The sequence below is a fragment of the Pseudopodoces humilis genome, chromosome 4, assembly GCF_049639895.1.
Source record: "Pseudopodoces humilis isolate 2021_Gansu_Grassland_sample_001 chromosome 4, ASM4963989v1, whole genome shotgun sequence".
Classification (NCBI taxonomy): domain Eukaryota; kingdom Metazoa; phylum Chordata; class Aves; order Passeriformes; family Paridae; genus Pseudopodoces; species Pseudopodoces humilis.
In genome coordinates this window covers 6,202,171-6,217,408 of record NC_142203.1, presented here as the reverse complement: position 1 = coordinate 6,217,408, position 15,238 = coordinate 6,202,171, and the positions used below count along the sequence as shown (strand labels likewise).

Sequence of the window (15,238 nt, the reverse complement as noted above, 5' to 3'; positions counted from 1 at the left end):
CCTGTACAGACCTGGATCAAAGCTCTGGGTTCTCTCCATGGGCATGCTAGCAGCTGTTTTATTAACATCTGTTGAGTTATACTTCCATTTTAAGATAAAAATTTATGTTCTTACAGAGTTGAGTGAGAAACTATGTGAAAGAAGGTCTGCAAATGAAAGTAAAAATTGGTGTTTTCAGTCCTGGGAGGGTAGGAAAGGGCTCACATTTTGGTTTCTCTGAGAGATGGGCAGATGGCCTCTTAAACTCCTGCATTTCACAGAGGTTACTGAGGCATGAGAATAACCAAAAGAGTACAAAAAAATAAAAAAACTAGCAAAAAAAATTGGGAGAGAACAAGGTAACTCTCCCAGCTGTGGTCTGTGTTCTACTGTTGACCTTCAGATGCGCTCAGCAAGAAGACAAATAAGCAAAACAAATACTTTCTGTAATCTTTTACCAGATAAAACTGAAGGAGATATTTGAGACCCCTACAGAAATCAGTCTTGTTCTGGAACTGGTCACTGGTGGAGAACTATTTGACAGGTAAGTTACCTACACACACCTCTCCCACTACCTTCCTTCACCAAGGATGTTAGAGTTCAAATTTCTTCTCTGTATGTAAACCCTGTGTTAGTAATTAGTGGTGTTATTTCACCAGCATATTATATATTCACATGAATAAATATCTGCAGCAAATAGCTTAAAAGTGCCTTTGGAAATGTAATTATCAGGAGACTTTTGAGGGAAAAAAACCTAGTTGAAAATGGAGGGTTCAGCCAGAAAATGTTGAAGGAAGGTGCTCAGCAGGCCCATAGCATCGAGTGTGTTGGAGCAGACAAAAGATGGGAAAAACTGGCAAAATCTCATTGACAGGTCATCGTAAAACGTATTAGGTGGCAATCACTCTGCCAGAAGGATAGTATTATGTCAAATAAAAATTTCCTAAGCAGACAAGCAAGAAAGTATTGGTATAACTGTGTTTATGGAACATCTGGGTTTGCTACAAAGGTTCTTCAAGACAGCTGTTGAGTTTTGAAGGTTTTGCTCATTAGGCTGCACATGCTTCTGGAGTGAGTGCATATGCATGAGGTGAGATGATTCTGTAATAATGTTGGGATTATATTTCATTGGTAGGGATTTGGGTTTTTTAGAGCAAGAGATGATTAGGAAAACGTTTGATACTGGCTTGAGTAAATGAATTAACTTACTGGTGTTAGTGATTTCCAGCTCATGTAAGGACAGGTTATTTGATTTTCCTTGTTCTGTAATTAAAGTTCAGTATCATAGAGGAATAGTACAAAAATACACATCAAATATTTAGTCTGAACGTATCTTCCACTTGAAAAAACAAAAGCATTCTTTTTTTTTATTATGCCATGATCATAACTTTGACCTTGACAAGAACTATTTCTGAACAACAACAGCAAAAGCAACTGCTCCTGTGACTTCCTAAATTTAACAGAAGAAAGGTGATTACTCTCAATGCTCAGCCAAAGGAATGAGGAGAGACATGCTGCAAGTTAAACAACCAGTGAGGGCCCAGTTCTGAGCTGGAGAGGGCCCTGGTCAAAGCGCCTTACCTTTCATGTAGCCCTTTATATATCCACAAAGGTTTCAGATTAGGTCATTTTCAGGAGGCCTGGATACTCTACAGGAGTCTTTAATGGGATTTTGCAAAGGCAAAACACATATGATCCAGTGGAAGACATATAATCCAGTTGGTTCCTGAGCAGCAAACACCTGTGTGGTAGAAGAACTGGAGAGAAAAGACTTTGTGGGATCCAGGATGGAGAATTGCATTATTTGATGAAACCAGGATTTAGTATTCTGACAGTTTCAACATTCTATAATCTATGCTCAGTAGTGACTATGGGATTTGAATGTCAGATTGATCTTTTCAAAAAGATTGGATGATTGATAGTATAGTTTGGGCAGCTGGGACCAGCTGTCTGGCATTCTGACTAGAAGCAAAGTCACTCAGTAGAATTGCAGGGCCCCCTGCTGATGCTATAGATGAGCACTAATATTGAGGAGATCTGAATTCAGCATCCTCCATTGCTCCATGTTCCAGCAGAACTGGAAACTTTGTCAATACAGACCTCTGTGATTTGGAAAAAGACCCAACAAGCAATGAAACAAGAAACCATATTAAATTATTTCCAGCTCTTAAGCTAGGAATAGGAGTATTACTTCACTCTTCAACCTTAAACTAAAAGTAATAAACAGAAATATGCAGCCAAGATGTTTTGCACTAGCAACTCCAATTAAACATTAGCTGTCTCCCCATTCTAAGCTGGGCTAAAGGATTAACACTTGCATTATGCTGTACAATGGCTGCCCTCTGAGTTTTAAGAAGGATAAATTTAGTTTTCTGCCTAAGGGCAGGTTCCCCTCTCATGCCTAATCCTTTCAGTCCTTACATGTTTTTATCGTGCATGAAGGAAATGTCCTGACTGACAGAGAGACCTTGTGCACGCCTTTTTCTGTGCTTGTATGATTCCCATCACAGGAGAAGGAAAATGACCCTGGAATATCTCCTCCTGAGCAGAGGAGCTGTGTCATATGTGGAGGGAGAGGTGTGACCAGGTCTTGAGATCCACACCATGGTTGTCCTCAAGGTGAGATCCTCTGTGGACAAGCAGGATCCCAGTGTGAGCTGGGACCACCTTCAGGGTTTGGAATACCTTACAGGCCTTATTTGCAAACCACTGCCCATACACAGACAGCAAAGCAATTTTTGTACTCTGGAGGAGTTACTCTTATCCCTCTTAACCCTCTTTCTAATAAACTATCAGCAAATGGCACAACTGGGCCTGTTACACAAGCAGTCCTGCTCTCCTGACTAAAAACATCTTCATTGCTGTTACTGCCAAATCTTGTAATATGCTGCTACTTTTTATAACAACTGTTTTGTTACTCCAGTTTTCTCCCATCCCAGGTGTCTATTCTTCTTCTGAATAGTATTTGAGCTGCAGAAGAGTAAGTTCTTCCATGCAAACATTCCTCTTATCATGAAGATGATTTTATAAATACCCAAGATCCAATTAGTCTTCTAAAATCCTTTTAGCATTGTGGATGTGCTGCTGGTTTCATGCCATTCTAACGAAAAATTCTGGGAAATGAAATTATTCACTTTCTTCACCATATTTAACCTTACCATCAAATCATCCATGTTATTGCTAAAATGAACTCTCATTGTGACAATTTTCAATTGTGTTACCTGAAGGGAGATAAATTCAAATGAATGTATCAGTTTGACACCTGAGTTAATACAGCTCAAATCGGATTGATTTTTGGCTGTATTTTTAAAAAGGAAACTGTTTCTCAGATTTCATAAATCACATTGCAGGTCATACCCTAAATACCACTCCAAATACAATAAACATAACTACTTGAAACTGGAGAAGTTTGTGTAAATTAGAATGTTTATTGATGATGTACATGATGATTTTTACCAGCCCAGTGTCGTGGTTTTAAACCAATAACTAAGAAAATTACTTATTTCTTACTGTGAGATATGGATTAGAACAAGAGCAAAACAGGCATAAAACTTAAAAGGGAAAAAGAAAGAAAGTTTATTGACAAACTACAATAAGAACACCAGAATAAACTTCCAGAAAAAACCTTTTCATCCCGTCTACCCACTATTCCCTTGTTCACATGACAAAAAGAGACAAAAACTTTGGAACTTTGATGGTTAAAACAGTCCCAATTCTTGCTACAGTCTTTTCACCAGTCTTTATAGAGAAACAGAAGTTTCTTCCTGTTAATTTATGGAGTTTCTCACAAGAAAAACTAATTTTGTTATAGTTTTCCATTGCTCTAATGTTAGCTGCCCAGAGCTGCTGTTATTAGAGCCCACTCCTCCCATTTTCACATCACTCTCAAGTGTGTATGGGCCATGAGTCTAGGGATGGCATTTTTAAGGATAAGTTATTCAAAGGCAAAAAGTCTTCTTCATCTGTTTCTGTGAGCTTCACTAGAAAACAGTTTTCTCATTGCCTCTCAAGGCTTCAAATCTTCCAGCACTTCACTGTACCATAATTACTCTACTTTTTACTCAAAATTTACACTTTGAACACTCTATTCCTCCCTATTTACTGTCATGAATTAAAGGAGTGTTTTCAAGACCTTATTGTCCATTTCCATAGTTTTAACAGAAAGATATTTCAGCTTAATTAAAGCATCTTCTTAATTCTCTACCTTTTCTGAAGCTTCTTTTCTTTCCTGTCACTGGTAGTTTATAAAGTCTCTTTTCATGTTGATCACTCTCTTTTCTCTGTCTGGATAAAAAGATTAATCCGCAAGTCTCATCTGGGAAATGAAAGAGTTAAAATTTTGCCCAGGCTGTTGTAGGTAGTTCTGTGGCCTCGGCCGGTGCAGGAGCTGGAGCCGTCTGCGATGGAAAGTTCCTCATGGCTGCTCTGGAGAGTGTAGGCGCCGCGCCCAGCCCGCTGCAGGCCCAGAGCCTCTCTCTCTCCTTCTTCACTCAGCAGTCTCCAGTGAATCCAGCCACAGCAAAAAACCTGCAGCCGAGCCAGAGATCGGCTCGGCCCGGCCCGGCCGGAGCCCGGAGAAAACCCCCTCCACAGGGCCCGCATCCCCCGGCCGGGAGACGCTGGGCCCAGCCCAGTCCCCGCCCGGCCGCATGGCCTGGGCAGGGAACGGGAGGCCTGGAGCTCTGCCGCCCTTCCCAGCCAGGAAACAAAGAGAACCAAGAGAGCTCTGGTTTTACACTTTAAGGTAGGGTTCACAAGTTGATCCCACTTTTCAATGGCCTAAACTGCTGTCAATTCTCAGCAATGACCGATAATTGGTCAGGAGAAAAGACTCCAGGCAGTTCCCAGCAACTTAAACTTTCTTAAAGGTAAAGTAACTCCATGACACCCAGCAAGTGAGGAGTGACAAAGACCTTGTGGCAAAGAATGACAAAGAAAAAAGTGGAGGAATATACCAGGACAGAGAGAAAAATGCAGCAGGTCTAACTTAACTGGTTTTAAAGTTCTTTACAGGTGCTACATCTCCAGCCTAGTGCTGGGACGAATTTCTGACATTTTCGTGGCCCTCCTCTTTCATTCTTGCTTGTTTAAAACAGACAGGCACGGATGAAGTGCATTTAAACTGGCAGTGCTCTGACAGAGTCCCAATAGACAATCTTCTGATAAGGCTCTGAATGTTCCAGCAATGGTGAGCCCAAAACACAATCTGATTTCTTGTCTTTTATGGCTTACCTTTTGATGAAGTTGGTTTTTTTCCATTCAAATTTTGTTCATATCTATCATCTTCCAGCTGAATCATCAGTTGATTCTTTTTCAAATATGAATTTCAGCAAGAAAATTCAACTCTACTTCAACTTCTTTTTAGTTAGAATACCTGCAGATTGCTAAGAATAACTTTTGTTTTTTCCACTTCAGATAAAAATGCCAACCCATATATTCTTGTTTTTTACTTTGGCATCTTGACCACAGGCTCTTCTGTTTCCCCTTTCATCTTACTATTAAGTGCTAAACAATGTCTAAAAATAGAACTTACAGATGATGGTCTCTTGACTCACTTCCATTTCAAATTTCATGTAATTTCCTCTGAACTCTAGGTTCAAACTCATATTCTCTTCTTTTATATAGTATACATTAACAAAAATATTAATTACTCTAAAGAACTTGCCTTTTTAAGAGGTGTGGTAATGATTGCTTCTTATGGACAAAATATAGTGAAGCTTTAGGAAATTTAAAAGCTTTTTGTTTGCTCTTTTGGAAATTAAAATTGCTAAGGGATATAAAAACTGTCAAGGAATTAATCACTCACTAAAGTGGGAGTCTTTTATGAGCCAGTGTCAGAATAGCACCTTCTGATTCCTTCAGTGCCCTGGCCTCGTTATGTCAGGGCAGTCTGTCTGTCTTCTGAACAGGGGTTGGAGAAGTTCTTTGGACTCCCTGCTTCATGCACCGTATTTCAGATCCCTCAGTCAGGACTGGCAAAAATAAACAGAAGTTGGTGACTTGACTGCACCAACTGTGATTATTCTCTGAAGCTGGAAGTCAAGACACAGAGCTCTGATAAAAGTGCTCTTTGGTATCTTAGTAGCTTATTTGGTTTCTCTTGAATTTAGCTTCAGTAATGATAAAACCGAGTAATTTCAGAGTAAAGATGTGCATTAATGCTCATTTGTAGCCTTTTCAATGTAATTTGGTATTTTGTTCTTGTACAGAGTTTTAATAATGCCTTTACACTTATTTCTTTTTTTTTTGGTGGTCAGTGCCTAATTTTCTGTCACTCTGGAAACAGGGAAAGCCTTTTTTAGGCTGTGCCTGTGAAGTTCTTTAGTTTTTGGTTTTTAAGATATTTCTAAGGCAGAAGGTTCTTGTGATTATAGCTTCTCTGACAGATATATTCTCAGTTTTCTACCACAGCCTCAGCATTGTAATATAGACACACAGTCTGTATGGCAGACAAATTAGGAGAGTTAAATTAACCTGATAAATTAATTAGAAAGTGGATTTAAGCTTGTCTGAATTCCTTAATTATTTATAAATTTTAACTTCTTATTTTTTGAAATGCAGAGAGTTTTTGACAAGTGTTGAGGTATATATACCTACAGCCAAACTGGACCCTACATATATATGTACATACAGAAAGTCCCTGATGACGCAAGTGCTAATGATGTGAATCTTCATTGATTCATCACCTCTCCTGAAATTATAAAGTCACTTAGGATGTGTGTGCTTTTTACATTTTTGGATTTAATTGCTTTTTTGCTATGTACATTATGACAAGAGTGTAAAATGAAGTCAAAATGTTTTAGGAAGAAGTAGTTTTCCTAAATATTCAGAGCACTGAAATGCTTTTCTTAGAAGATAATTAAGGAGGTTTTTTTTAAATGAAAGCCTGAAAAGCAAATATGTTTTAGGTAATGTACTTCTCAGTTCAATGTTAACCTTTAGCCATGGTTGTAAGGAATGCATCACAGACCTGTGCACTGTAAGAGGTGCCAAGGTCACAAAAGAAGGTTCTGGAAGAGGTGAACCTGAAATAATCCTGAACTGAATAATGATAATGTGAATGCTTTTGGGAATTGTGACAGGAAGGAATATGAACACAATCTGATTTATGTTCCAGTGTTTGTTTGATGTTGTTCATTCTTGCTAGGAAGTAGGTGATGTGCCAGAGCTGAAACACAGACAACAGCTGTCTAACAAGTTAAAGTTGTATGTTTCTTACAATGCTGGACACACCCAGGAGAAACCTCCCACAGTCATGTGCAAAATCCATGGGGCTCTCGCACTCTTTTATCCATGAAAATCTTACATATTCATATAATTATTCATTACATCTATACATATGCATTACATAACCCTGCCCACCCCCACTTAATATTAAAATGAGCTCGAAGTCCTTCCACACTTGTGCAGGTCCTTCTTGCAAATGGGTAGGTGGGTTTTGTAATGGTTCAGTGGTCTCCTGAGATGAAGTCAGGGACGTCTTCCTCATGTTAAACCTTTCATTTCTGTCTTGTTGGCAGGCTCTCTGGTCCCTTGGTCATGATCCAGCCCTTCCCATCCTGGTTCTGGCTGGTTTCTGGGCCCAGGTGTAGCTATGGTTTCTTCATCTTCACAATGGCTCATCTTTCTTGTCTCCTTCAACAAACACAACTAAGTCAAGCAAGTAATACATTGCCTTAGCTCCAACCTGGCCCATGTGGTAATAATTAACCATCTACATAGTTTCTACTCTTCTTAATAAACTCTCAATCAAAATATATTGCTTCTGTCTTGGTAGCTGCATTCTTAGCTTCTAAGTTCTTCTAACCCTTTGATTCAGAGTGAGCTCCAGGGTAATGTGTTTAAAACATCATGGCAGCTAGAACTGCACTTGTTTGGCATGGAGGGGTGGAGTGGGCAGGTGGGTCACCTGAACACAGGTAGGATCTTTCCACCATCCTTCGGCATCCATGGTTTTGGCTTTTGTTTCTTAAATACCTCTGTAGTTTTAGGTGTAAACTATTCCAGTGATTCTCCAGACTGATCATTATATTCAGTGTCAATATTAGGAAAAACTTTTTTCTGTAAATTCAACCAGTATTTGTTTGCCTTGTCCCCAGCAGGTAGAGAGAACATGATTATTTTATTCTTTAAAGCAAACTTTATAACAAACTCTGATGCAGCAGAGGATTGTGAAAAACTCTATTTTCTTTGCCCTTGCAATCTTTTGTCCCCCATTATGTTTTCTACTTTCCAATTACTGTCTATTGAACTTCCTCCACATTCCCACATCCTTCCCATATCATGGGGCCCTTACCTATGGAGAGAAATCCAATTATGGACTCAGCAGCTGTTACCAGAGCAGCTTCATTGGCACCTTCAGTGCTGCTCTTTCCCCTCCCTAGGCCACTGCCTCTTTTGCAATATCTCAGGGATTCTTCTCTTTGCCCCCTCTCAGCAGGCAGGAGTTGTGACATGCTTCAGTAATTCCATTTGTTGCATTGCCTCACACAGCTGGTTACACAAAACTTTTGAGAGGGAAGCTTGCAGCCAGGTCATGGGCACTGTGGCTTCACAAGCTCTAGATGCAAAGACTATTATTTTTTGAAATATCTTCTGAGATCAAGCTCCTGAAAGGTGAACTTGTCTAATTCTGTGGGTGCTATAGTAATGCTGAGTTGGAAGTAGAAAGTTAAAGAGGGGGAAACAAATCCTAGTATGAGCTGTAAGAAACACATAATCTTCCTCTAAATTCTCCTATGTGCCACATTTATCAGACAGTGCATCTTGCTTAGTAACAATAGAGGGAAAACAGTTTTCCTGAATGACTGCAGTGCTGAATTTCATTTCTAAACACAGTATTGAAGGAAAACTTCTAGTTTGTTTCACAAGGGGTTAGATCCAAACCCAGGTCAGTATTTCAGATTATCTTTTTTCAGATCACAGACAGGCAGTTTGAATCATTAGAGATAGATACAGCTAGTCAGCTCTGGAATATGGAAATGGTTGTAGAATATGGGAGATTCTGAATCAGAGCTACTTTTAAAAATTTTATTCTTCAATTCTGTAGTATGGAAAATGTATACATATTTATGTGGAGAATCTTTTTTTCAGCTAAACAAATGCATCAGAGCAACCAGGAATTGCAATCACCTCAATACAGACAAGAACCAATAGATCTGTGAATCATTCATGGAGAGAGTCTCCCTTGTGGAAACCATTTTGCTATTGCATAGAGCGATGTCAATTTCTTTTCCTGTTTCTGCTGGTTTTTAGTCTCACTTTAGCTTGTAAAAATCTTTTAGTTTCATTTTAATTAAATACAAGAATTTGCATAAGAATTAAGTGAGTAGTTTCAGAAAAAAATCTCCATGACAACCAAAGCATTTTAGATAAATTAACATTTATTATATACAACCAAACAATTTTTAAAATTGTTAGCTCATACTGGCATTGGAACAGAGCAGAACTTTTATGTATCTCGGGCAGTGTCTTGCCTGAGACTGCACATGACACAGTGCACAGCTAAGATGTAGTGCAAGGGTTTTGGGTAAAAGCCAGCTAGAGGCAGAATGAAAATGACCCTAAAAAGATTGATGGCTTTTTTTTAATGTCACAATAGTTTTAAAGGATGGTCTGCTAAGCAAATACAGACAGTACTTAAAGAAAGCAAAACAATGCTGGGAACTGATAAAGTATAATAATTTTTATTGTCTTAGATGGCCAAGTTGATTTAGCAGGACTTTTGCAAGCCACACAATATGTTTCTAAATTCAGCTAATACTCAAATGCTGCCAGCTCTACATTGTGGAGTAGTATTTATAGCAGCAACATTAAATGATTGCTAAATGTTGCGAATTTTAGAGTAACTATTTTGATTAATTTGCATATAACTAAGTGCACTGCTAATACAAGTTAAGGCAGGAAAGCAGCAGACTTTCACATTTCAGGCAAGAGTAGAGGATGGGTAGATTGGCCCATGTGGGAGGAAAGCAGAGAAGAAAAGCTAAGAATAAGAGAACTAGTGCATGTAAAGCATGGGGGAGGAAAAAGTAAGTTTGTTAAAGTGGTAAGATTTCAAATTTTCTTGATCAGTGGGAGTCGTGAGTACATGTTGAGTTTCAAAATGCAGGAATATTCATTGTACCAAGACCAATGAAAAATAAAAGAGGGTTTGGTCTCAGGGTCAGTGGTCTCAACTGAAAGTTTCAGGCATTGCCACAGTGAGAGGCCCAGAGTGGTTCTGTGGAGGGGGAAGGGTGTCCACCCTTCCTCACTCTCAGCTGAGAGCTGCCACTCTAGCAGTAGCAGCAAATGCTGACTTGGAATTTAAGGCACTGTCAACCTTGCCCAAGAGGTGTGTGCTGTCAGTGACTAGCCCAGCCTAGCATCCTCTGGCGTTGGATGAGTCCTCCTTGCTCAAAGCAGGTTTCTGGGTGGGTTTGATTTCTTTTTTCTACCAGTGCAGCTGTGCAAGCTCTCTTTCTGTTGCTGGACTTGGGAAGAACTGGTGCCCTGTTTTGTTACTCTTTGAAAAATCAAACCCCAAGCCTAGTCCTTTCCTCCTCTGATAAAATGTTCACTTGTTTGTTCTTGTAGGAGACAGATTATTTTCACTTGCCTGATGTGCTTGTTCTTAATCCCCAGAAACATGTTCTAGTCAAGTGCAAAATTGTATATCAATATAATTTTAATACTCCTCTGAAAATGGATCCTAAAATGATGCATTGAGATTCCCCATCTATTTTCTCATTGATTTTCATGTCCCATATGTTTATCTTAGCAGGAATGCACTCTTCCTCTTTCACCCCTGCCAGAAGTAAGGTTTCTGCAGAGCAGGTGTGGCCACGACCTCCCTCCCTTTACTGGGGTGGCCCACTGCTTTCCATGGCTTCACACCAAAACAGTGAATTAAAGCATAGCACCAGGAAGAATGCCCCAAAAGGAGTGAAATCCATTACATGGTCTTCCCAAATTACACTGCTGGTTTCAGGGGTGTGGTGAATGCCGGTAAGAGTTTATGCATCTGCAGATGTAGACTCTAATGAAGATGTGCAACATGGAAATATTATAAAAAAAGTAGCAAGAGCTGCAAATCCATGGTACAGAGGCTACACTGAAAACCATCTGCAAAACTAAAGAATTTATACTGCAAGAGAACTTTGAGTGCTCACAAGGAACAGAAATGCTGGAAAGGCCGGTTGGAGTCTGGCAAAGATTACTGCAAATTATGAAACACTTGAACACATACATGTGTTTGGTGATGGAAGCTGCCAAAATATCAACTGTAGGAGAGCATACATCCCCAGAAATGGATTATGCCATTTCCCCATGGTTGCTGGGCACTGTGACGCTGAGGGTGGTTTTTCTCACTGCTAAATCTGTCATAGCCTTGTTACCTGGCAAGGCTCTTCCACCTCTGGGCAGCAGCAGCTGAGGGAGTGTGATAACACAGATTTCTGAGGGGTCCTGGGCCATGCAGGCAGGCAGGGATGTCTCTCAGCACCATGGGACTGGGGCTGCTCCCAAAGGACATCTTAATCTCTGCTGGCACTGGGAGAGGGAGGTGAGCAGGGGCCCTGAGAAGTATTTCCCTGCTCCTCTCTACCGAAGGAGGCAGATTTGTCTCAAATAAGGTGATGTGTGCTTGAAAAGACAAGATTGAGTCAGGTGGTGCTTTGGGAGAGCTCTGACTTGCTGTCCATCTAGTAAACACTCTGCTAAATGTGTGTCTTGACATATAAAGGTGCAAGCAATTTAATCAGCATAATTCAATAAATGTGTATGCATAACTGTGAAAAAGGAATCCTACACAAATTGGCATTGCATTTTTGCTCAGTCTAGAGTGTCTTCATTTTGAAGTTGCATATTAAATTTCCTGGATGCTTGCAGCACCAAATTAAGTGTTTTCCCAAGCATTTTTTCTGGTTTCAAGCAGTTCTGGATTCCCTGCTGTCTTCCTCAGTTTTTCTCTCCAGCACTCTCTTGGCCTACCTGGCTCTTTCATTTGCATATCAAAGAGAATATTTAATTAGTTCCTTATTGCTGCTGTTCCTGTCTTTCTCTTTCCTCTCACCAAAGGCTTAATCTTCCTTTACACACAGTTTTGTCAAAGATCATCCTGTAATAAATAGTTGGGATTTGCTTCAATAATGGTGAAATAAGGTATTCTGCAGGTTTCCTTCCCATTATAGAAAAAAGGGCAATGAGTCATTGTTAATCTACAGTCTGAATCTGAAGAATCCTTTTAAGGAAGACTCATTGGTCTCAGGTAGGAGTCTTGCTGGCACACTTGGTCTCAGGTAGGAGTCTTGCTGGCACACCTATCATTTGTCTTGTGTAAACTATTGCAGGGAGGATGCAAAAAATAAAGGCACAAATGATCCCCCAGCATTACTGTATGACCTAAACTGCAGGATAGCATTTCAATACTCCTCCTTACTGCCTTATAGACAGGTTTTAGTTCTAAATCAGAGTACCCTTATAAATGAATGTTCATCTGTAGAAAGGGTAGAATATGTCTTTTTTCATTTATTGCCATCACAAAATATTAGGTTTTCTATTTGCTAAATTATTATTGAATAAGAGTAAGTTTTCTATTCTCAGTATGTCTGAATTCTAGACTTCTGGAAAACTGGAAAGTTAACTCAATATGACATAATCTGTAATTGGCTTGCCAGTGCATGTTATTCACCTGTAGCATTAGCAGGTGGGCCCAGTACATTGCCCAATATTTCTACAGTTGTTTTTTATTGCTTTCCAGAAACACGGGCCCACACTTCATCACATATATTTATTTTAAAGTGTAAATTACAAATCTTCACCTACAAGGTCTGTGTGCTTCTTCTGCTATGTATTTAATGTAAATAATGAGAGCAGTGTGCTATCCTTATCAGCATATATTGTCTAAGTCAATGTGAACTCATCTTGAGGTCAAGGGGCAGTCTTGAGTGTCTCTGATTTGTCCCTTGTGTCCAGTGGTCTGGTAATTAGCATTGGCTAAGCATTTACAGGAAGCTCCTCTTTTCTTTGATTTTGGTGAGTAGAGTTAAAAACAAAGCCATAGACTGCCTTTAATGGTTGTTTTTTTTTGGGGTTTTTTTTTTTTTTCATTCCCCTGGTTTATGTGTTTCAAAAGATAGAACAAAGACTAAGCTACCACACTGTAGAAAGAGAATTTTTTTTTTATTTAGGGAGAAATGTAAATTGAATTGTAACTGCATTACCTCATATTTCTGTGATCTTATTCTGAGATATATTGGAAAAACAGAGTTTTCTAAATACTCTTTAAGCCTAGAACCTGCCTCATGCATTTCTGAGGTCAGGTTCACAAGGGTATCCTGCACCTGGTGGATTCAGTGCTTGGGGCAGGGTGGGTGCTGCCGACAGGCTGAAACATATGAATACCTGGCTGAAACAAAATACTTAATTTGAATTAAAAAGGAGGAGAAAGCAAAGCCAGTGTATACAGGGGAATGAATAACTAAGCAAGAGCATCACTGGGGCTCAGGTCTCACAATGTAATCTAACAGAAGAGGATAATTCAGTCTGAAATGGCTGAAGAATAATCTAGCCTTCAAGTATAATGTAGCATTTTATTGCATAATTTCTAGGTTTTTGTAAACTCTTCCCTATACTTTAGGCTAAAAGCCTAATATAGTGTAAGCCTAATATAATAACATAAGTGAGTAAGATTTGCTTTGTTTTCCCCTTATGGTGATAAGTTCCAGTAAAGCTCTCCCTAATGGTGTAAACAGATGACCAGAACAGGAGAAGGACTGAAGGCACAAAAAAACCAAAGGTGTTAAAGCTGTGCATATGGCATGACAGCTAAAGGGTTGCTGAAAAACCCAAAGAACCCAAACCAAACAACCTTCTAGAAATAATCCTAACCAATTAGGCAGCAAAGAAATAATGATGAAATAGAAGAACTGCTTTAGAGGGATTACTTGCTGTTACTGCTGCCACATGAATAGACTCAGCTCTCTGTGAACGCAACGAGTGTGAAGGTAAAGTAATTGCAGCTGATTAGGAATATCCCTGTGGAATATCCAGGCTTTCCACAGTGTCATGCCTGTTGCCTCTCTTTCTGGTGTGGAGTGCTATCTTTGCATTGTTTCTTACTTCTAATCACTTGATCCTCTAATGAGTATAAAACAATGATTTTCATATGTACATTAGTCACACCTTTCCTCTCAGTTTTGTGAAGTTGTGAGGAGCTGCGCTGATGGTAACTCAACATGAATCTGTTACTTCAGTAAAAGAAGTGATAAAAAGTTCCTGCAAAGCAGGAGCAGTGGGGAGAAAGAAGGATAGCCTTCCTGCCACCAGCAGAGCCTTTTCATATTTTATATCACATATTTTTATGGATCTTGGGGCAGAAGGTCTTTCCAGTGTCTTCTGACATTAAAGGTTCCTTGCTGTACTGCTTCATGGGGATTTTAGGATATTGGTTTATAAAACTGGCTTGTCTGCTTGCAGAACATCATTTTATAAAATGTCTTGTAGGCACCACAGGTTCTGTTTCTAGGCAATATCTGTCTATGTTTTCTTAGGCTTTGAAAAATTAATACAGTAAAAATATCAAGACTTCAGATCAAAAATCTGACCTTTAAGGTAACTCTCTGAGGGAGAATTATTGTAGTTCACAAATACTATGCTTGGTTTAAAATGTTAGTAAAAAGACTGTTTAGTGTCTTAAATAGAGTATTATGATATCTTAATGATAGATACTTCTTAACTGCTTGTATGTCATTGTGCAAATCTGTGTCTACTGATTCTGTAAGAAAAAGTAGCTTTTCTGAAAGAAAAACATAGCTTTAATTGAAAAAACCCTGTATTTCTTTGCATATAGTTTTCTACTGACAGGGTAAAAAAAGACAGTTGTTTAGCCCGTCACACTTGAGGGATAATTTGAAACTAGTAAACTTTTATGCCAACTTCTTCTCCTGAATAATTCATATCTGTGTGTACATAGCATAGTGCTTTTGTTTAATGTCTTAGTATCTATCTAATTAACTAAATAACTGGGGAGGGAGGGGCTTAAGTTAAATATGAAAATGAAAAATCAGTTCCTAAATGTTGAATAGTTTTGTCCTTCAGTAATTCTGATTCCTTGAGTGTCAGAAAGTTTTAAAAACTTTGAACTGAATGTGTAGATATACTATAAACATCTTGTCCAGTTGATATTTTACCTCTTGTCTTTCATTTAACTGGAAATCAAAGGTAACTTAAATTGCAAATGGGTTGTTTTCTAGTCTCTTGGAGACACTCCACTGTC

At 39.1% G+C, this 15,238-nt stretch overlaps 1 protein-coding gene across 1 annotated transcript in view; it reads left to right on the top strand.

Moving 5' to 3' along the window:
• CAMK4 (calcium/calmodulin dependent protein kinase IV) overlaps positions 1-15,238 on the top strand; it is a 148,621-nt gene that overhangs the window by 84,043 nt on the left and 49,340 nt on the right. The window contains exon 4 of the mRNA XM_005529992.3: positions 441-523. Within this exon, the coding sequence (XP_005530049.2) occupies positions 441-523 (83 nt within the window). The remainder of the gene's footprint in view (positions 1-440; positions 524-15,238) is intronic.